At 42.0% G+C, this 19,393-nt stretch overlaps 1 protein-coding gene across 1 annotated transcript; it reads left to right on the forward strand.

Annotated features, from left to right (window-relative positions):
* Nucleotides 1-13,578: 13,578 nt before the first annotated feature.
* On the forward strand, nucleotides 13,579-18,649 carry LOC124696979 (probable UDP-3-O-acyl-N-acetylglucosamine deacetylase 1, mitochondrial). The gene is made up of 7 exons (XM_047229635.1): nucleotides 13,579-13,643; nucleotides 13,724-14,029; nucleotides 14,127-14,333; nucleotides 15,018-15,116; nucleotides 16,676-16,740; nucleotides 17,245-17,389; nucleotides 18,435-18,649. The coding sequence occupies exons 1-7, from the start codon at nucleotides 13,584-13,586 to the stop codon at nucleotides 18,498-18,500; spliced, it is 948 nt and encodes a 315-aa protein (XP_047085591.1). The 5' UTR covers nucleotides 13,579-13,583; the 3' UTR covers nucleotides 18,501-18,649.
* Nucleotides 18,650-19,393: the final 744 nt, after the last annotated feature.

Genomic DNA, 19,393 nt, shown 5'->3' on the forward strand with positions numbered 1-19,393 from the left:
AAATCCTAAAAATATGATGCCACTTGCATTTGAAAGGTAATTAAACAGAGATGCATACACAATTGGATTTGGGTTCAAATTATTTCTGAAACTCTCACAAATGGATTTACAAATTTACTGCATGTCTGTACCATTTTCTTTCTCTCTGGAGTTACAGAACAGATAAAGTTTTGAAACTTGTTTGAGATGATTAAGAAAACATTCAGTAATCCTACAGAAGTGGAATCACTCAATTAGGTTCAAAAATGGATTTTTGATGAATTAAAAGCTAACAGCCATGTCTGCAGAACATACAGAACAAGTTTAATTCATCAAAAATCATACACAAATCATAAAAATATGAGGTCAGCTGCATCTGAAAGGTATTGAATAGGTGGTTCTTACCCAGTTGGTTTCATTCAAAAATTCGTCTTCAAGCTCCTGATTTAATTCGACAAAGTCAGATCTGACCAGATCTTGATCTGTGAACCATTTCAGTTTTAGGAGGTCAATCGAAGTGAAACCACCGCCAAAATGAAGGTATTGGAGAGGGCTTTCACCCACCGTTGAGTTTGCTCAAAAAGGTTTTGTAAAACGGGAGAAATCTAACAAACAGTGATTCTGCATGTTTTCAGAACTTTATTTACCATGCAAAATCCGTAACGAATTTGAGGATGAGACCAACGCCAAGTTGTAGATCTTTTCAATACCTATCTGTGGAACTTTGAATCACTCGATTTGGATCTGCACACAAGATTCGGTGGATTTTACAAGTTCGTACCAGAATCTGAAACAGCAAGATAGCAGAAATTACTGCAAGGTTTTGGACGAACTTTGCTCAAGAACTTCAGATCTGAGGATAGCTCAACCTTCTCCATGCTTGGACCAACATGCACCTGCATCAAGATCCAATCTTGTGAGAGGAGAAAGGAGAAAGAGAGCTGGATTCATCAAGGATTAGGGGAGAAGAGAGTGAGAGGGATGCTCTCATGGTGAGGATGAGCTTGAGGGAGGAGGGGAGCTGCGGTTTGGTGTGCTCCCATGGCCATGGCCGGCCATGGAAGCAAGGAGAGCTCCATTTTCGTGGGGAAGTGGAGGAGGAGAGTGTGAGGGAGTGGATGAAAGAGTAGGGAGTGAAAAGAAATGAGGCAAAGGAGAGGAAGTGGCCGGCCAAGGCCAATTTATAGAGGGAGAGGGGTGGCTGCCTCCTTTTTTGATTGGCCAAGGTGGGTGGCTGCCCATTTAGTGATTGGGGTAGGTGGGAGGCAAGGCTTGCAAGAGAAGAAAAAAAGAAGAGGAAGGGCTGGCCGAAATTCTTGCCATGGTCGGCTCCTTCCTTGCCAAGTACAAGTGAGAAATGTGAGAGGGAGACACAACATCTATGTGAGTAGATCAAAGCATGATGTTGAGGAGATAATGTCTATGAGTGACTTTGATGATGATAAGAATATTAGTAGGTACATATAGATAAAAAGAAGTATGAAGGTGACATGTGCCATGAGAATAATCTCCACCACTTTGGTTGAGACCAACTTATGATGAAAGATAGTTCCCAAGGTATATTTGATGAGTAGTAGTTTTTATTTGAATTCAATATTGAAGAGATTGGGGATTGACCACATGCAACAATGCATGAGCATGTCAAGATAGATGGGATGATGATGGTGGTTGAGACAATAGTAGAGCAAGGTTATGAGAGATGGTGAGTGAAGTATCCATATATTCACAAGGATGAATATATTGACATACATCATCAATTCATGAGGTCAAGGTGATGATGGAAAATAATAGAGGAGTGAGATATGCATAATGAAATATAAGTTGCTCTACAAATAAGAGGTCAATTGGGAGTGATTTGAAAGTATCAAATGATCATTCATTTGATCAAGAATTGGAGGATGGAGGAACATAATGGGGTAGATCAGAGATGTACACAAGATGTGCAAGAGTTGTCATTGGAAAAAGGATTCATTTGAAAAGTATATGGAACACCTCAATTGTCTAGGGACAATTGAGAATTAACTCAAGTGGAATGGAATTTTAAAATGTTGAGAGAAAACTAGTTGGAACATAGGAGTTCAAAATGTTCTACTTACTTTCTCAAGTGAAGTAGAGTTTTCTCAAATTTAAAGCAAACAAGAAATGGTATAGGTACCATAAACAAGCCTTTTGTTAAAAAGAAGGCAAGATAAAGAAATAATGTTTTAGAAATCAGTACTTGGTAGAAATGAGATGAGAAACAAAACCCATTTCAGTTCTTTGTTTTGTTTAAAGAAGTATCTTTGGAAGATTTAATAAAACTAGAAGTAGTTTTGTGATCAAAACTAAAGAAGGAAAAACAATAGGGTGTTTGAGAAAGAAAGCTAATTTTAGGGAGGAGTGTTCCCAAGGGTAGATGGTGGCTACAAAATGTACCCATCATTCCCACTCTTGGTTTTGTGAAGATTAAACTTGAATAGAACAAGAGGTAAAAGAGAAGGAAGTGATCCAAAGTTGAAACAAAGGGTAGAGTGCAAGGTCAAGTGAATTAAGAGAGTTGCAAGGGTAGACTGAGACATGCAAAACTTGGAGGTTGAAGAGAATGTTGCATAGATGAGATCCATGCATTGAAGCCAACAATAACAGTTGTGGGTGCTTAGAGATCAATTGCCAAAGTCCGGACATTTTAAGCCTGTCAACACAGATGGTCGACATGGCCTCAAAACCAACAAGGATGAGTGGGTATAAGAGAAGGGTGCAAGTTTGGAATCAAGGATGATTTGAGCTATCTTATACACAAAGAGGAATTTTAAGTAGGCACACTCATGTCGCCATGAGTAGAAAAGTTTGATGTGGAAAAAAGGAAAACAACTTTTCCTGAGTCACATAGGTGTTTTATTAGGTGAGTTGCTTGCTTGACCACTAGAGGTGTTGATCTATGAGGCAGCTCAAGACAAAACTCAACAAGAAAATGAAGACAATTCATCTACCAACAGATCAAGGCAATTCATCACCACAAACAGATCAAGGCAATACATCTAAATTAGTCTATAGAAAAAGTTTTTGTTCCCCCTGATTTTTGAAATAAGGACAACTAAACAAGGTTGAAAAAGTTGGGGTGTTACAGATCTTCCACCCTTAAGACAATCTCGTCCCGAGATTACTGAGTGTAGAACTAGAGGGGTTATAAAGTTTAACCAAAGTCAGACTCCATTCTTCTGTAGACGTGCCGTTGTAGAGAAGTCGTTTACTTCATCTTCTGGGAGACATGATGGATTTCGGCCGATGGCGAGCTTCATGAAGAGGTTGACTACTCCATGCAGGTGTTGGATCTGAAGCTTCTTCACAATCCTGGCGGAGGTTCAAGACTGTGGGAGGGTTAGTGCACCCAACGGTGCTTGAGCAGGGCTGAAAACCTTTTTAGAGTTAGCTTGATTTTAGTGGAAGACGAAGTCTTCCACCCTTAAGATTTTTCATCGGGTTCTCGGAAAAACTCGGAGCTTCCGCCTTGTAGTTCCGTCCGGGGCTTCGGAAGAAGTCATCGGTCTTCCTTGTTCAGCTGAAGAATCTTCGGGGCGACGTGCGGACCACCACTTCAAGAGGCACTCACGATGTTAACCGAACCATATGGGACGCGCGGCGAGTTAGAAAGTTGAAGAAACGCCTGGTTGGTACCCATATGAAGCAGCAACGAGGGTCGTCGAAGACAATCTTCAGCTTGAGGGTCGGTGCTGACTTCGAGTAACAACTAAGAAGTTAGCGGGTAAACTACGCCTAAAGTCTTGAGTCTTGGAGTATCTTCAGGAGCTTCATTTGATGAGGACCAGATGAACCATGTGATGTAGCTTGGCTTTGACGCTATTGTTCTCTCAACTTGTTAGACGGTGTGTTCGAGGGTAGTTTCAAAAAGATATCCTCGCGGTTAGCGCGAGTATACTCCAAGGTTAGACCAAGTTAGCATGTCTTCTCGCAGAGGTGCAGTCACTCTTGAAGGTAGGGCTTCTTCTTTCTTGGCGTAGTGGAGATGCTCCAGCTGATCTTGAAGGAAGTCGGCGTAGATAGGGGTCGGGTTAGTTTTCTTGACGGTTGAAAAACAACTTCCAACGGGTTTAGAGTTAGAGTCTTTCGTTAATCTACCCAATTTAACTAATAGTTAGCAATACATCGGCGAGGCAAACTTTAATCCTATCATTGCATGTGACACCCATACAACCATAACCAGAGACACAATACCACTAACAGAGGCTACTGGTATTTTTCCTAGATGCATAGTAACAAAACAAGATCAACACAATTGGAATCATTCAAAAATATTTATTTTTCAATTTTTGAGACTCAAAATACTAACCAGAAACAGTGATCAAGTTTTATTTATTAAAAATCGCACAAAAATCCTAAAAATACAAGGTCAGTGGCGTCTGAAAGATAATTTCATACTGGTTCTAGTGCAATTGGAATCACATCAATCGGAGCTACCAAACTATTTTTATTAGCAAAACAGTACACCGGCAGATTTCCATTTTTAATTTCTGTTTCACAAATTTCAAACAATTAAAAAGGGCGGAAACGTCTAAATAGCAAGACATACATGCACACAGCAAACAGATACAAACATTCAAGGCAGCACACTAGGGAAATACAAGCAATCATCAAACCACACATGGTACTCTAAGTACCCAGAAATTCCTAATGCGCGGGGGTAGCTCAATCAAAGAGATTGAGTTTGTCCTATCCATCCTATAGGTTTGGGGGCTGGTCACATATGTCGCCGTCTTCATATTGTCAGCATCAGCTTCAACTTGGATCATTGTAGCAGTTGGTGGTGAAGGGGCCGGGCGTTGAGTCGTTGATGTCCGGGCGGAGGAGAAAACTGTGTAGAACTTCTAGTCTCGACATCCCGGAACATGAGGTCTTCGAAGAGGTAGCTTTTGAGGTGCTCCCGAAGTCGAGATCTTCTCGTGGCTGGCCTAAAATTACTAGTCAAGAAACTGAGGACTTGATCCTTGACGACTGCAAAAGTGCGAGTCCAAAGAGGAACAAGGTCAGCTCCTCGACATACTTTGGTGACAACCAAAGCAATTTTTCTTTTTATCCCTCCGCATACGGCTATGTCGGCATCCAATCTTCGATAGCTGCTGTTGGGGATGTTTGAGTCTTCCCAAAAGACTGATCCATCTTCGACTTCGAGTCTCCGGTCTGAGTCGGGAACATCGTCCAGTATGTAGGTTTGAAGTGGATGAGACAATAGAGCAAGAATTTTCAAACCTTTTCATAAAGCGGAGAGATAAGAGTTTAGAAGCTTTGAATAAATAAGAGGAGTAGAAGCTATACTTCCAACTAAAGAAAGAATTTGTTTCGTAAATAGTTTTCCCAAGTACTTGTTTCCTAACTAACGTCCATGCTAACTAAGGTCTCCTACGGTCAGGATAGCTCGATACCAGCTCGTGGGGACCCCGGACTAGCTGTCCAAAATCCCCGTTATGTATACCGTTCACGATCCCATGATCGGTGCGTCGTGAACACATAACCGAACCGATATCAAATTACACCATCCATTACAAAGCGGAATAAGAAAATTACAGCATGGTCACATAACCCATACTTACATAATAGCCTCGAAGGGCTAACTAAACATCGAGTAGCATCATCACTTCAAGCAGCGCAGTACCCAAGTCATCCGCCATAACCCTACGAGCAACCGAGCGGGAAGACGTTCCTAGCTCGCATAGACGTCGTCAACTCCTTCTTCTTCGGTCGATTTCCTTCAAGTCTGGCCAAGTAAATAGCCAGGGACAAAGCCGTGAGTACATTTGGAATTGTACTCGCAAACCATCAAGAAAGATGCTAACAGAGCTAACTAAAAGAGACAAGAGAGGAAGAACAGATTCTCTTGAGGATATAGCATGTGAAAGAGAGATAGTTTCTCTTGTGGATATAGCATGTGAAAGAGAAATAGTTTCTCTTGTGGATATAGCAAGTGAAAGAGAAATATTTTCTCTGGTGGATATAGCATGTGAAAGAGAAATATTTTCTCTGGTGGATATAGCATGTGAAAGAGGAATATTTTCTCTGGTGGATATAGCATGTGAAAGAGGAATATTTTCTCTGGTGGATATAGCATCCCGACATCGCAATTGATGGAGACACAAAAGTGGTACTATGACACCTCTATATCTTTATTGAAGAAGATACTTCAAAAGATAGCTATGGCATATCTATATCTTTATTGAAGAAGAGTTAGCATACCGCCATCTCGGATGATGGGGATACTAGGGAAGTCCTATGACATCTCTATATCTTTGTTAAAGAAGAGTTCCTCTACATGAAACACTAGGAAAGAGTTCCCCACTTGGTCTTATTTTTCCTCGACCATCTCCATATGGTCGACACACGCCTTTTTCCGTACCCTTCCGGTACATCCAACACAACACTTTCTTTGCAAAGCATTTATCAAAACAAAACACAAGCCCCGGTTAAGTATGGCCATCTCAACCCGTCCATGACCGCGGACACGGCTATTCGAATAGGTTTGACTCTGCAGAGTTTGCACACTTTCCCCACAACTATCCGGATACCTATCGTGTGGGCATCATCCCCGCATAACAACATATGCCACGACGGATACCCGGACATAACCTTTCGCCCATTTCCACCGGCACGAGTCCTTCCCTCGCGGGCTTACCCCTTCCCGGCACCCCGCAAGCATACCTCCTTTTGAGCGTATCTCCGGCGCCATGACGAAGACCCTCGCAATCGTCCGGCTATCGGTTAAGACGAGTGTATTGCCTCCTCCGGAGCGCAACCCGGCGTCGGAGGTCATCGTGACCCTCCCTAGAAAGTTGTGAAGGGTGCTCCTGCCAGCTTCAACAAACTACGGGCTAAGCCCCGTCCCACATCAGGGTAGAGTGGTTGCGCGATAAAAGTTGGGACGGCGAACACTTATACGCAGTGCTCCTTTAAAAACATTTTTCCCACACTTTCTTTACTTGCCAACATCCAACCATATTCCTCCAACATCCTTGTCCAAAGACCTTGTCTTTCCAAAACATACACTTGGGTATAATTAACTTACCCAAGGTTTTTCAAAAACATTTACAACAAGGTAAGCCTTGAGGGGTTCCCAACCTATAGTTTCATGAGTTGAACTAGAATTGCACTACGGCCGAGATGAGAGTCATCTTGCCATAGAAAGTATATAAAGGAGTAATGGGTGGATCATACTTGCTTAAGATAAGCATGTATGATGACAACACAAAGAGGATTATACTTTCAGATTTGTGGTGCTAACTATAAAATTTGGATAGTGGAGAATTCACTGCCCAACCAACTCTCCAATAGGGGACCCGGCATACTCCTCTCAAGTTGAGAAGTACACCAACATCATGACATTGGTACCTCTAAATTACAAAAGTTGTGAGTGTGGTGAAAGTTACTATATTGAGAGGGAAGATGCTCAAGTCGAGCATACATGATGACCAAGTGGAATAGCATGACCATGATACCATGTATCCCATAATCACATGACAAAGGTGGAGTATCACCACTAGGGAGTACCCCACTTGGAAACACACATAGATGACATAAATAGAGAGAATAACACCCATAGAATTAAGGTGCTTTGGACATCAACAAATGACATCCAACTAGACACCGAATCAGAGATCAAAAGATGGCTTGCCTTGGCTTATTTGTCCCCGGACTTCTTCAATTCCATCAATATAAGAATCCCAATCAACATAAATAAATGAAATCCTCGTCCGATTCCACTTCTTCTTCTTCTCCGGAATTGTGCGCATCTATCGCCGGAAAATATAAAAGGAACACAATCAATCACATTGCACCAACAAAACATCATGCAACAATCAACAACTAACCATGCAGCCAAGGTATAACATACTAAGGACTTATAGATACTACAAAGCAACTAAAAGAGAACCCATCTATTTACCCAGTGAAGGTATGAGAGTGCCATGACTTAGCAATTGCCTCTCTCGGTTAACACCATGGTATAAACAAATTATCCCATGGTAGATAACATCATGAAGAGGACAAGAGCATTAGTTTGACATCAAATACATTCACAAAACATTTTCAAACATTTTTGGAAAAGTAGAAAACAGTTTTCCTAAGTTAATTTGCTCACTTAACACTATACAAAAATAGGAAGCAAACCATATGCCACATCATTTGAAAACTTAAGCAAACCCAAAGAGCTAATGTTGGGTTGCAGAGGTTTTGTTTTTGCAAGCATAAAACAAGGGTTTCCCATCTCTACTAAAAAGAGTTGGTCAAGGGTTTTAAATAAACCGAAAAGTTTTGCTTCAACAATGCATGTCACACATAAACATTACTAACAGTAACAAATATGTATGAACAGAGACTAATAATATTTTTCCTAGATAGCCAGTACTAATACAAGACTAACCCAATTGGAATCACCTAAAAATATTAAACCTACAATTTTAGGAATTTCTTTGAATCTGACTGTCCAGAAAACAAGATCTGTAAGCCATAAATCGTAGAAAAATCCTAAAAATATGATGCCACTTGCATTTGAAAGGTAATTAAACAGAGATGCATACACAATTGGATTTGGGTTCAAATTATTTCTGAAACTCTCACAAATGGATTTACAAATTTACTGCATGTCTGTACCATTTTCTTTCTCTCTGGAGTTACAGAACAGATAAAGTTTTGAAACTTGTTTGAGATGATTAAGAAAACATTCAGTAATCCTACAGAAGTGGAATCACTCAATTAGGTTCAAAAATGGATTTTTGATGAATTAAAAGCTAACAGCCATGTCTGCAGAACATACAGAACAAGTTTAATTCATCAAAAATCATACACAAATCATAAAAATATGAGGTCAGCTGCATCTGAAAGGTATTGAATAGGTGGTTCTTACCCAGTTGGTTTCATTCAAAAATTCGTCTTCAAGCTCCTGATTTAATTCGACAAAGTCAGATCTGACCAGATCTTGATCTGTGAACCATTTCAGTTTTAGGAGGTCAATCGAAGTGAAACCACCGCCAAAATGAAGGTATTGGAGAGGGCTTTCACCCACCGTTGAGTTTGCTCAAAAAGGTTTTGTAAAACGGGAGAAATCTAACAAACAGTGATTCTGCATGTTTTCAGAACTTTATTTACCATGCAAAATCCGTAACGAATTTGAGGATGAGACCAACGCCAAGTTGTAGATCTTTTCAATACCTATCTGTGGAACTTTGAATCACTCGATTTGGATCTGCACACAAGATTCGGTGGATTTTACAAGTTCGTACCAGAATCTGAAACAGCAAGATAGCAGAAATTACTGCAAGGTTTTGGACGAACTTTGCTCAAGAACTTCAGATCTGAGGATAGCTCAACCTTCTCCATGCTTGGACCAACATGCACCTGCATCAAGATCCAATCTTGTGAGAGGAGAAAGGAGAAAGAGAGCTGGATTCATCAAGGATTAGGGGAGAAGAGAGTGAGAGGGATGCTCTCATGGTGAGGATGAGCTTGAGGGAGGAGGGGAGCTGCGGTTTGGTGTGCTCCCATGGCCATGGCCGGCCATGGAAGCAAGGAGAGCTCCATTTTCGTGGGGAAGTGGAGGAGGAGAGTGTGAGGGAGTGGATGAAAGAGTAGGGAGTGAAAAGAAATGAGGCAAAGGAGAGGAAGTGGCCGGCCAAGGCCAATTTATAGAGGGAGAGGGGTGGCTGCCTCCTTTTTTGATTGGCCAAGGTGGGTGGCTGCCCATTTAGTGATTGGGGTAGGTGGGAGGCAAGGCTTGCAAGAGAAGAAAAAAAGAAGAGGAAGGGCTGGCCGAAATTCTTGCCATGGTCGGCTCCTTCCTTGCCAAGTACAAGTGAGAAATGTGAGAGGGAGACACAACATCTATGTGAGTAGATCAAAGCATGATGTTGAGGAGATAATGTCTATGAGTGACTTTGATGATGATAAGAATATTAGTAGGTACATATAGATAAAAAGAAGTATGAAGGTGACATGTGCCATGAGAATAATCTCCACCACTTTGGTTGAGACCAACTTATGATGAAAGATAGTTCCCAAGGTATATTTGATGAGTAGTAGTTTTTATTTGAATTCAATATTGAAGAGATTGGGGATTGACCACATGCAACAATGCATGAGCATGTCAAGATAGATGGGATGATGATGGTGGTTGAGACAATAGTAGAGCAAGGTTATGAGAGATGGTGAGTGAAGTATCCATATATTCACAAGGATGAATATATTGACATACATCATCAATTCATGAGGTCAAGGTGATGATGGAAAATAATAGAGGAGTGAGATATGCATAATGAAATATAAGTTGCTCTACAAATAAGAGGTCAATTGGGAGTGATTTGAAAGTATCAAATGATCATTCATTTGATCAAGAATTGGAGGATGGAGGAACATAATGGGGTAGATCAGAGATGTACACAAGATGTGCAAGAGTTGTCATTGGAAAAAGGATTCATTTGAAAAGTATATGGAACACCTCAATTGTCTAGGGACAATTGAGAATTAACTCAAGTGGAATGGAATTTTAAAATGTTGAGAGAAAACTAGTTGGAACATAGGAGTTCAAAATGTTCTACTTACTTTCTCAAGTGAAGTAGAGTTTTCTCAAATTTAAAGCAAACAAGAAATGGTATAGGTACCATAAACAAGCCTTTTGTTAAAAAGAAGGCAAGATAAAGAAATAATGTTTTAGAAATCAGTACTTGGTAGAAATGAGATGAGAAACAAAACCCATTTCAGTTCTTTGTTTTGTTTAAAGAAGTATCTTTGGAAGATTTAATAAAACTAGAAGTAGTTTTGTGATCAAAACTAAAGAAGGAAAAACAATAGGGTGTTTGAGAAAGAAAGCTAATTTTAGGGAGGAGTGTTCCCAAGGGTAGATGGTGGCTACAAAATGTACCCATCATTCCCACTCTTGGTTTTGTGAAGATTAAACTTGAATAGAACAAGAGGTAAAAGAGAAGGAAGTGATCCAAAGTTGAAACAAAGGGTAGAGTGCAAGGTCAAGTGAATTAAGAGAGTTGCAAGGGTAGACTGAGACATGCAAAACTTGGAGGTTGAAGAGAATGTTGCATAGATGAGATCCATGCATTGAAGCCAACAATAACAGTTGTGGGTGCTTAGAGATCAATTGCCAAAGTCTGGACATTTTAAGCCTGTCAACACAGATGGTCGACATGGCCTCAAAACCAACAAGGATGAGTGGGTATAAGAGAAGGGTGCAAGTTTGGAATCAAGGATGATTTGAGCTATCTTATACACAAAGAGGAATTTTAAGTAGGCACACTCATGTTGCCATGAGTAGAAAAGTTTGATGTGGAAAAAAGGAAAACAACTTTTCCTGAGTCACATAGGTGTTTTATTAGGTGAGTTGCTTGCTTGACCACTAGAGGTGTTGATCTATGAGGCAGCTCAAGACAAAACTCAACAAGAAAATGAAGACAATTCATCTACCAACAGATCAAGGCAATTCATCACCACAAACAGATCAAGGCAATACATCTAAATTAGTCTATAGAAAAAGTTTTTGTTCCCCCTGATTTTTGAAATAAGGACAACTAAACAAGGTTGAAAAAGTTGGGGTGTTACACAAGCCCAATACCACAAACTATTTGTATGATGATTCCAATTTCTAAAAGCAGATCCAATTATCAATATGCTTTTGGATGACTTGATTGGTCTAGTCTAGATAATAGCAAGAATAGTCAAGGTAGCCAAAGTTGCTGCCCGTTCTGAGTGCCACCGGGGCTAGAGCATGTTGGTGGGTGCACAGCGACCGTGTGCCCCCGCCACCCTGGTTGAGGGAATACTATGATGAGTTGATGACACTTCATAAAATTTAAATTATAAGTGTTAATTTTTTTTGAAATAAATTTATGGCTGTTGACAAGATGTGTGTTTACATTCTTTAGATTTTTCACAGCCAAATTTAAAATACACCAAGAGAAACAAAAAAGACAAATGCTACATGAATAGTGTCATTTTGTGTTTTTGTCTTTATGTGAGACTATTCATGCTTGATTTCTCATTTTTGTTTTTTCTTAAGGTATTTTGAATTTGGTTATGAAAATTACAGGGCATCTAGGCAGTAGGCACACATCTTGTAAACGCCCAAAATTTTAGTTTTGATTTTTTTAATATTTAAAATTTAAATTTTAAAGAGTGGTATCATGATATCAAATAAAGCAAGGTATCACTAGATATGTTCTCCGTGGCTGCGCCCTTTCTTCGGCCTCCCCTCATGATGCAGAGGAGGATTCTAGTGTTCCGTGTAGCATACCGTGCACCCCATCTGACGAAGTTTTCTATGGCGTAGTTGATATCCGCAACACCCACCTTGTTGAAGATATATAATTAGGTATACAACTAAGTAGGGTGGCCCATAGGTAGATTGTGGGGTTGTAGATTGTAACCGTGAAGAATTTGGAAGGTGAGAAGGAGAAGTTCGTGTTCAACATGTGACTTTGTCACCACCATTTGTCAGTCTTGGAGATCAAGATGCGACTCGTCTTTCAAGACGCGCCATGAATTTTGGGCATGAGGAGAAATGAAACTTTCAGTTCTACATCTTGCAAATCTGACTCTGAGAGGCAATAGGGAAGCAGACTCTTCCTCTTCCTTTAACTCCTCGTCCTCGTCCTCCTTCCTCTATCGCCCCGCCTCTTCGATTTCCCGTGCAGGAAAAGTGGCAATGGTGCTGCCGCAAAGTTTTCGCTGAAATCTCGAGGAACGCACCAGTTCAGAGTAGAGAGTTGTCAAATCATACTTGCTGCATTAGATTAGAACTTGTACCTAGGTCGGTTAGGACTCTTCGTGCAACCCTAGGTTCGGCCGACTACACAAGCCGGTCTACGAGAGCCCTTAGGGCAAGTAACATCATTTTAACCTAGAAGACTTGACATTACTTGTTGCCTTATAGTGATTTATATGATGAGTAGACACTTGCCATGGTCATGGATCTCGAACCTAGGTAACTTTATGTATCACCGTCCTAGACGTTCACCTGCCTTACGCCATCCCTACCCCCTCGTCGCGAGGTACCCTCCATGGTATACATGTCGGCAAATACACTCACCTACACCTAACGGATGCCAACAAGGAGGCTCGATCCGGCTAGAATCGACCTTCCAAGCAAAATTGAGCACATGTGATGATGAAATCGTGGGGGAGGGCGACACAAGTGCGGGGTAGGAGAGGAAATATCGGAATGTGGGCGTGGGCTAAGTTTTGTCAAAATGGGTCTTGGGAAGGGATACCGATATTTGGGAATTTGGGTGTTCAAATGGGTACCTACCTATACACCGGGTCTGCTCGACCTTTTTTGAGAGTAACCACGCATTTCATTAATAGAAAATCAAATTACATGAACGAACAAACGCGAAAACTGAAAAACAAATCACGAGAAAACATTTCCTGAAAACTTTGTAGTTAGAACCCTAAAAGATACAAAAATACTGAAAATTTATGTGGCAAAATATCTAAAAATTCTTTTTTGGAGTATTGGATGCTGAGAGAGAAAGTTTCTGGGCCCCACAACCGGACCCTGCGTCTGGGTAGTCAACAGTGTGATCCCCCCCCCCCCCCGCCCCTCCGCCGCCGCCACTGGCATGTCCGCCGCCGCTCGAGGTCTCAAGTCCGTCTCCCGCGCCGCCCTCTCCTGGAAGCCGGTGAGTTAGAGCTATCTAAAGAGATCCTAAACCCTGAAGCGCTGACTGACTATTTGACCAACGTGTTCTCCCTCAACCAGACGGGCCTGGCGCAGCAAACGCTGGCGGCGGCGGTGAGTAGGTCGGGTGTGGGGCTCCACTCAGGCAAGACCACTACCGCCACGCTGCTCCCTGCGCGCGCCGGCGAGGGTAGGTACTTCGTCGTCGAGGGGGAGGATACGAGGGTGGCGGCGGAGGTGGGGAATGCCGAGGGGCAGTCCCCGCTCTGCACCACGCTGCGGAGCGAATGCGGCGTTGCGCGGGTGCGCACGGTGGAGCACCTGCTCTCGGCGATGGAGGCCCTCGCCGTCGACAACTGCCGCGTCGAGGTCAGCAGCGGCGACGAGGTACTTTCCCTCCCGCTAATTCTGTTTCAGCAGTCAAGTAGACGAATGTTGCAGTATGATGTGTTTCCGGTTTATGTGAATTGTTAAGCGATGACAGATTCCTTTGCTTGATGGATCAGCGCAAGAGTGGGTAGAGGCCATACGGGGCGCAGGTTTGTGTGCGGCCGAGGATGTCAGTGGACAAAACTTGGAGAAAATGGCGCCCAAAATTGACGAGCCTGTTTACTTGCGGAAGGATGATTGCTTTGTAGCTGCATTCCCTTCCTCGCAAATCCACATTACCTGTGGAATTGATTTTCCGAAGGTATATCTCATGCCTTCCCCTTAGATCACGAATTGTTTGTCTATTTGGCTCAGTTCATTTCTTTTTTTTGTACAATCATTGTAGGCTCTTCTTTCCAACTTTTCTATCTTTGTGGTGTTGTGTGCCCCTTAATTCTGTTGTGAACGGTATTTTGTTGCTACAAAATTTATCTGAGGTCGGCGCTACCAAAGTTGACCTTTTTTTTTCTAGCACCTATGTCATGATTTGGTAGAGGCTGTTAGATTGTTTCCATTTAGTCTTTTGGTTTGGCTTGCTTTGCTCACGTTTTAATGATTTGTGGTTGATACAACATTGGGAGAGCTTGAAGTTTGTCACATTGCTGATGCATAGAACAGTAATTGCTCATACAGATAATGTGTACCAGGACATCAAATGTAAGGTTTAACTTTTTTGTGTGTATTATGTAATGTGATAGAAGTGTAAGCACCTTCATTTTCTTTTGCTATCTGCATCAATAAAATGTTTATGCAAATGCCTTGTTGCAAGGACATGAACAAAAGGAATATTAGCTACTCCATCTGTTCAAATTTGGACTAAAACCACGGCAAGAATTATGGAATGGAGGGAGTAGCTTTTGTATCTACTTCTCAATAATACTTTGATAGAGTGCTAAAGAAATTTAAATATATTTGAGACATGAGAAAACTTTGCATCCTATTGCAGGCACCGGCAATCGGTTCTCAATGGTTCAATACTTTCCTGGACGCTGATATATACTCGACCAAGATAGCTCCTGCAAGAACTTTCTGTATATTTGAAGAGGTTTGCTCATACATTAACTGATGTTGATCTATAAATCCATTATGAGTATAATTTATTCTCTTCTTTTTTACTTATTCGTACAAGAACATCTTCCATGATACAAACCTATACTGGCAATATCATTCATTTATCAGGTAAAAACATGGATATCTCTTTCTCATATTGAATATATGGTATCATCAATTTTCCCCAATGATAATGGCAGTGCAACTCTCCTAGGAGATGGTTTGGTCCTTATGTACTCTCCAATAATAATGGCAGTGCAACTCCTCTAGCACATGGTTTCGTCCTTATAAGGTGTGTTTGGGACAGCTCCACTCCACCAATCCACGCGTGAAGCCGGTGAAGCTGCCCCAAACACCCAAACTCCAGTTTTTAGGTGGAGTGAAGCGGTGCCATCTCATAGTTCATTTTCGTGGAGCAGAGAAATAGGTGCTTCACCAGCTTCACTTCACGTTTTCGCGAGACAGCCCACCCCGAATCGGTATTCCCCGTGTCCCCTGATTCATCTCTATCCATGGCCTGTGACGACTAGGGCTAGTCGCTGCCTCCATCTCCGGCGGCCAGGCCATCCTCTCATCTACCTCGGCCCTGTCTACGACCCGCTGACCAATTCCCCTCCTTGGATCGACCCGGTGTCGCAAGTACATCGGACGGGCAGGTCTGCTTGCTGGCTGCCACTGCCATCTCATTTTTCTCGCGAATCCCGTCGCCAGACTACAGCTCCGGCGACCCTTCGCCGCCCTCACCTCCGTCAGCTCCACCCCAGCATCCTTCTCTATGACCCCCTGCTCGATCCCCGTCATTGGATTGAACAGGCAGCGCAAGAACAGCCGATGTGGTCGTCTGTTTGCTGGCCGCCGCTTCCGTCTCGCTGTCACAAAGAATTCCGCCGCCTGCCTGCACCAGGAGGTCGTGCCTACAACAAGAGCACCGGCAAACAAAAGATGTAGGTCTGGATAATTTGTCGTGTCCTGTCATTTCTTGGTCCATCTGCAGCCAATCTGTGAATAGTTCTTGTTCAGTTTATACATATTCTTTTAAGGTTGTATGCAAATGCAGAGATATTTTATTTTGAGAAATAAAATGAAAAGGTTCTGGTGTTGATCGATCGGCAGTGAGATCAAATGGAAACATACTACTAGTACTGATACTAGTAGCAGATGATGGTATCATGGAGGTTGCACACCAAACGACTAGAAACAAGCATCTGCTGATCTGAAGCTAACCTAGCCAAGCAGTTTTTACTGCTCCGAAGTTTTACAAGTGGAGTGGAGTTTAGTGCTGAAGTGAAGTTGGGTGGAGTGGAGCTCTCCCAAACATAGCCTAAGTTTAGATTCCTTTCACCTCTAATGAATAATGGCAGAAATCTTGCACGACTAAGGACTTCAAGTTTTTTATTTTTATTTCCCTTATAGCCTAGTAGCCCAATCTGTGGTTTTTTTGGCAGAATTACTGGCTACATCTTACACCCCCAGCAGTATTTTTTGCCTCATCCTTATGAATTTGACATGAATGCAAACACTCACTTCTTCTTTGTGCAATTCTGGTTTTTTCAGGTGGAAAAAATGCGTAGTGCTGGGCTTATAAAAGGAGGATCACTAGAAAATGCTATGGTTTGCAGGTGAACAATAACCAAAAACATGTCTTATGTTTGTAGTCCAATTTAGCTTTCTGTCCTCGTTAGTGTAGTTCTGATAAATACATCTGATAATGCCTACTTATATGAAAAATCATCTGGCTTTAGAAATAAAAGATTAATGTTATCATCCATAAGTTAGCTGCAGCATCAACAACTTTATTGTTAATTTCATTGAGGAATAACTGAATGAGTAAGCAATCGCATGGTTGTATCTTGCTATAGCTTTATAAAATAAATATGCATGCTCGATATGATTTTGTAGGAGTATATTTTAGTATATGAATTTGCATTGCAGATTTTTTACATGGCTTAACTTAATTGGTGGTGTAAATGCTTATGTAGTTCATAGTTTCATACTACAGATAATAGCTTTGCAGTAACATTATAAGTGATGTATATGCATATGCATTATACTTGTGTTGTAGTAAATGATCATCCTCATATCAATTTAGTCAGATAATGGTATACTTGTTTGTCGATTGACAGTATGACTGATGGTTGGCTAAATCCACCACTGCGTTTTGAGGATGAACCTTGCCGCCACAAGATTTTAGATCTTATAGGTGATTTCTCACTTCTTGCACGGAATGGCAGCCAGGGTTTTCCTATTGCTCATGTTGTTGCTTACAAGGTATGTTCTTCAAATTCAGTTGACTACAAGATTGGTATTATGTATCTTGTGCATTCGCGCTCCATGATCATCTTGTGCACCGGTTAGATTCCATCCAGCCCTTTAGGTTTGATTTACTCTAGGCTCCATTTCCAGTTTATCTTCTGTCTTGGACATTTATCAAATTTCTGAGCTACTTCCAGAATATACTTGAGATTGCTTTGTCCCAAGGAAATTTTGAAATAAAAAAGTTATGTGTGGTTCTGTTCAGCTTGTTTACTTTTTGCAAGTTCACATCTCATTTGTCTGGACCGGTTTTGTGATAATTGCAGTGACTTGCCTGTTTTTCTTGAACACACACAGATGCATGTCATTTTGTATAAGTGTGGAAGTTGTGCAAAACATAACCAAAGCCACAACCCCCAAAAAAGGAAGAAACCAAAGCGAGGAAAAAGAACAGAAACACAGCAGCAGCACAACTGTACAAGCCTTTTTGCTGCTCGAGCACACATTGACTTGCCTATTCTAGCTGTGTGCCAATTACTCCCTTTACAAAGCAAAACCACTCAATACCTTTTGTAGTGGTAGGCAATACGACTAGGCAGTTCATGACAACGAAAACTATGAATACCGACTCCTGACCAATGGTAGATCAGGGATCAAGTCAAAGTTTGGCAAAAGTTACAGTTGCTCCGAAAGGGAGCATATTAATTACGAAGTAGAAAAGTATGGTTATTCCGTTACTGCGACAGGTGTTGCAAGTTGTGGCAACACTCATTGTTCTGATGGTGACCTTAAACTAGAGACCTCCTTTTCGTTATCCTTGGCACATCACAGCCTCTCGCTTTCGCTGTAACATGTGGTGGTCCTGGGGAAATAGTGCTTATCTTAAAACAATAGCATATTCCCTGCTAGACTTTTTTTTCTCTTCTCTTTGCACAAGAATAATCTATCTGATAGAATGGGTTGTAGAGCATTGTCCTAGTTTGGTACTCCTATGTTATCTTGTTTATGCTAAACCAGTTTCTGACATCTGAACTTTGTATTTCGTTTTCATGTGACAAAGGCTGGCCATGCCCTGCACACCAAGTTTCTGCATCATTTATTGGGAAAGATCACTGCGGACCAATGATTGCTTGGTTAGAAGTGCTGAAGCCTATGGTGGGTGCTGTTTATATATTGGTGATAGTGGTACTCGAGGAAAAGATAGTGGTATGGACTATGGAGAAGCTTATCTCAGGATAATCATCATCCGATGGCCCTCATCCTAACTCACGGACAACTGCCGGCTTGGTTAAAATAAAATCCTCCATGTCTATGTATTCCATAACTTTGGCAGAAAATTTCCTTAGTTTCATAAACTATAGCCTTACCATCCTTTGAGAAAATTGGTTCGAGGAATTAGATATGTACTCCCTGTATTATGGTTGTACCTTCCACTGCATGGTTAAAATCTGCCGATTCTGCAGAGTGCAGAGAAATGGGTCCCTGTATCTAATTAACTGAACTGAACATAGCTCTGCCTGAACTCGTTTCAGTGAATTTTCCATTCGATCTGGAGTGCTGCACAAAGCAAGCTGCCACCCATGGTCCAAGGAGTGGTCGCCACGTCAAAGGTTCCTTCGTTTTGCTGCCTGGATAAGTTCGAAGGAGGCCGAGGTGCCGTATTGGGGCGCAAGGATGCGGATGGACGTGTGGATGCGAAGCTGCGAAAGGGACAGGGGTGGTGTCTTTACAGAGGTAGCAGTCGTCGGCTCGCTGTCTGGCCGTGGTGGTGGCGGTAGTAGGCTGACGGAGATCTACCCGACCGAAAGCGCCGCCGCGTGCGTTTCCGGAAGTGGTGGCGGCCGGCGATGTGGTGTGGCGGCCTCGCCTCCCGGAGCAAAAAACCAAAGTCGTACTTGTCTTCCTTGGCTGGGGGAGCTGGCGCCCCGGATCCAGGCAAAGCTGGAGCAATGCAAAACGTGCGGTGCTGCCAAAAATGTTGTTTTATCGTCGATGTTAGCCTTTTTAAAGTCGCCAGGT

Source organism: Lolium rigidum, chromosome 3, assembly GCF_022539505.1.
Source record: "Lolium rigidum isolate FL_2022 chromosome 3, APGP_CSIRO_Lrig_0.1, whole genome shotgun sequence".
Lineage (NCBI taxonomy): Eukaryota > Viridiplantae > Streptophyta > Magnoliopsida > Poales > Poaceae > Lolium > Lolium rigidum.

What these genes read in the sequence shown, in the direction of transcription:
- LOC124696979 (XM_047229635.1), top strand. Translation starts at nt 13,584, where the DNA reads ATGTCCGCCGCCGCTCGAGGTCTCAAGTCCGTCTCCCGCGCCGCCCTC. An exon ending in AGGTCAGCAGCGGCGACGAG is followed by an intron (nt 14,030 to 14,126) that starts GTACTTTCCCTC and finishes AAGCGATGACAG; the next exon opens with ATTCCTTTGCTTGATGGATC. An exon ending in CTTTCTGTATATTTGAAGAG is followed by an intron (nt 15,117 to 16,675) that starts GTTTGCTCATAC and finishes TGGTTTTTTCAG; the next exon opens with GTGGAAAAAATGCGTAGTGC.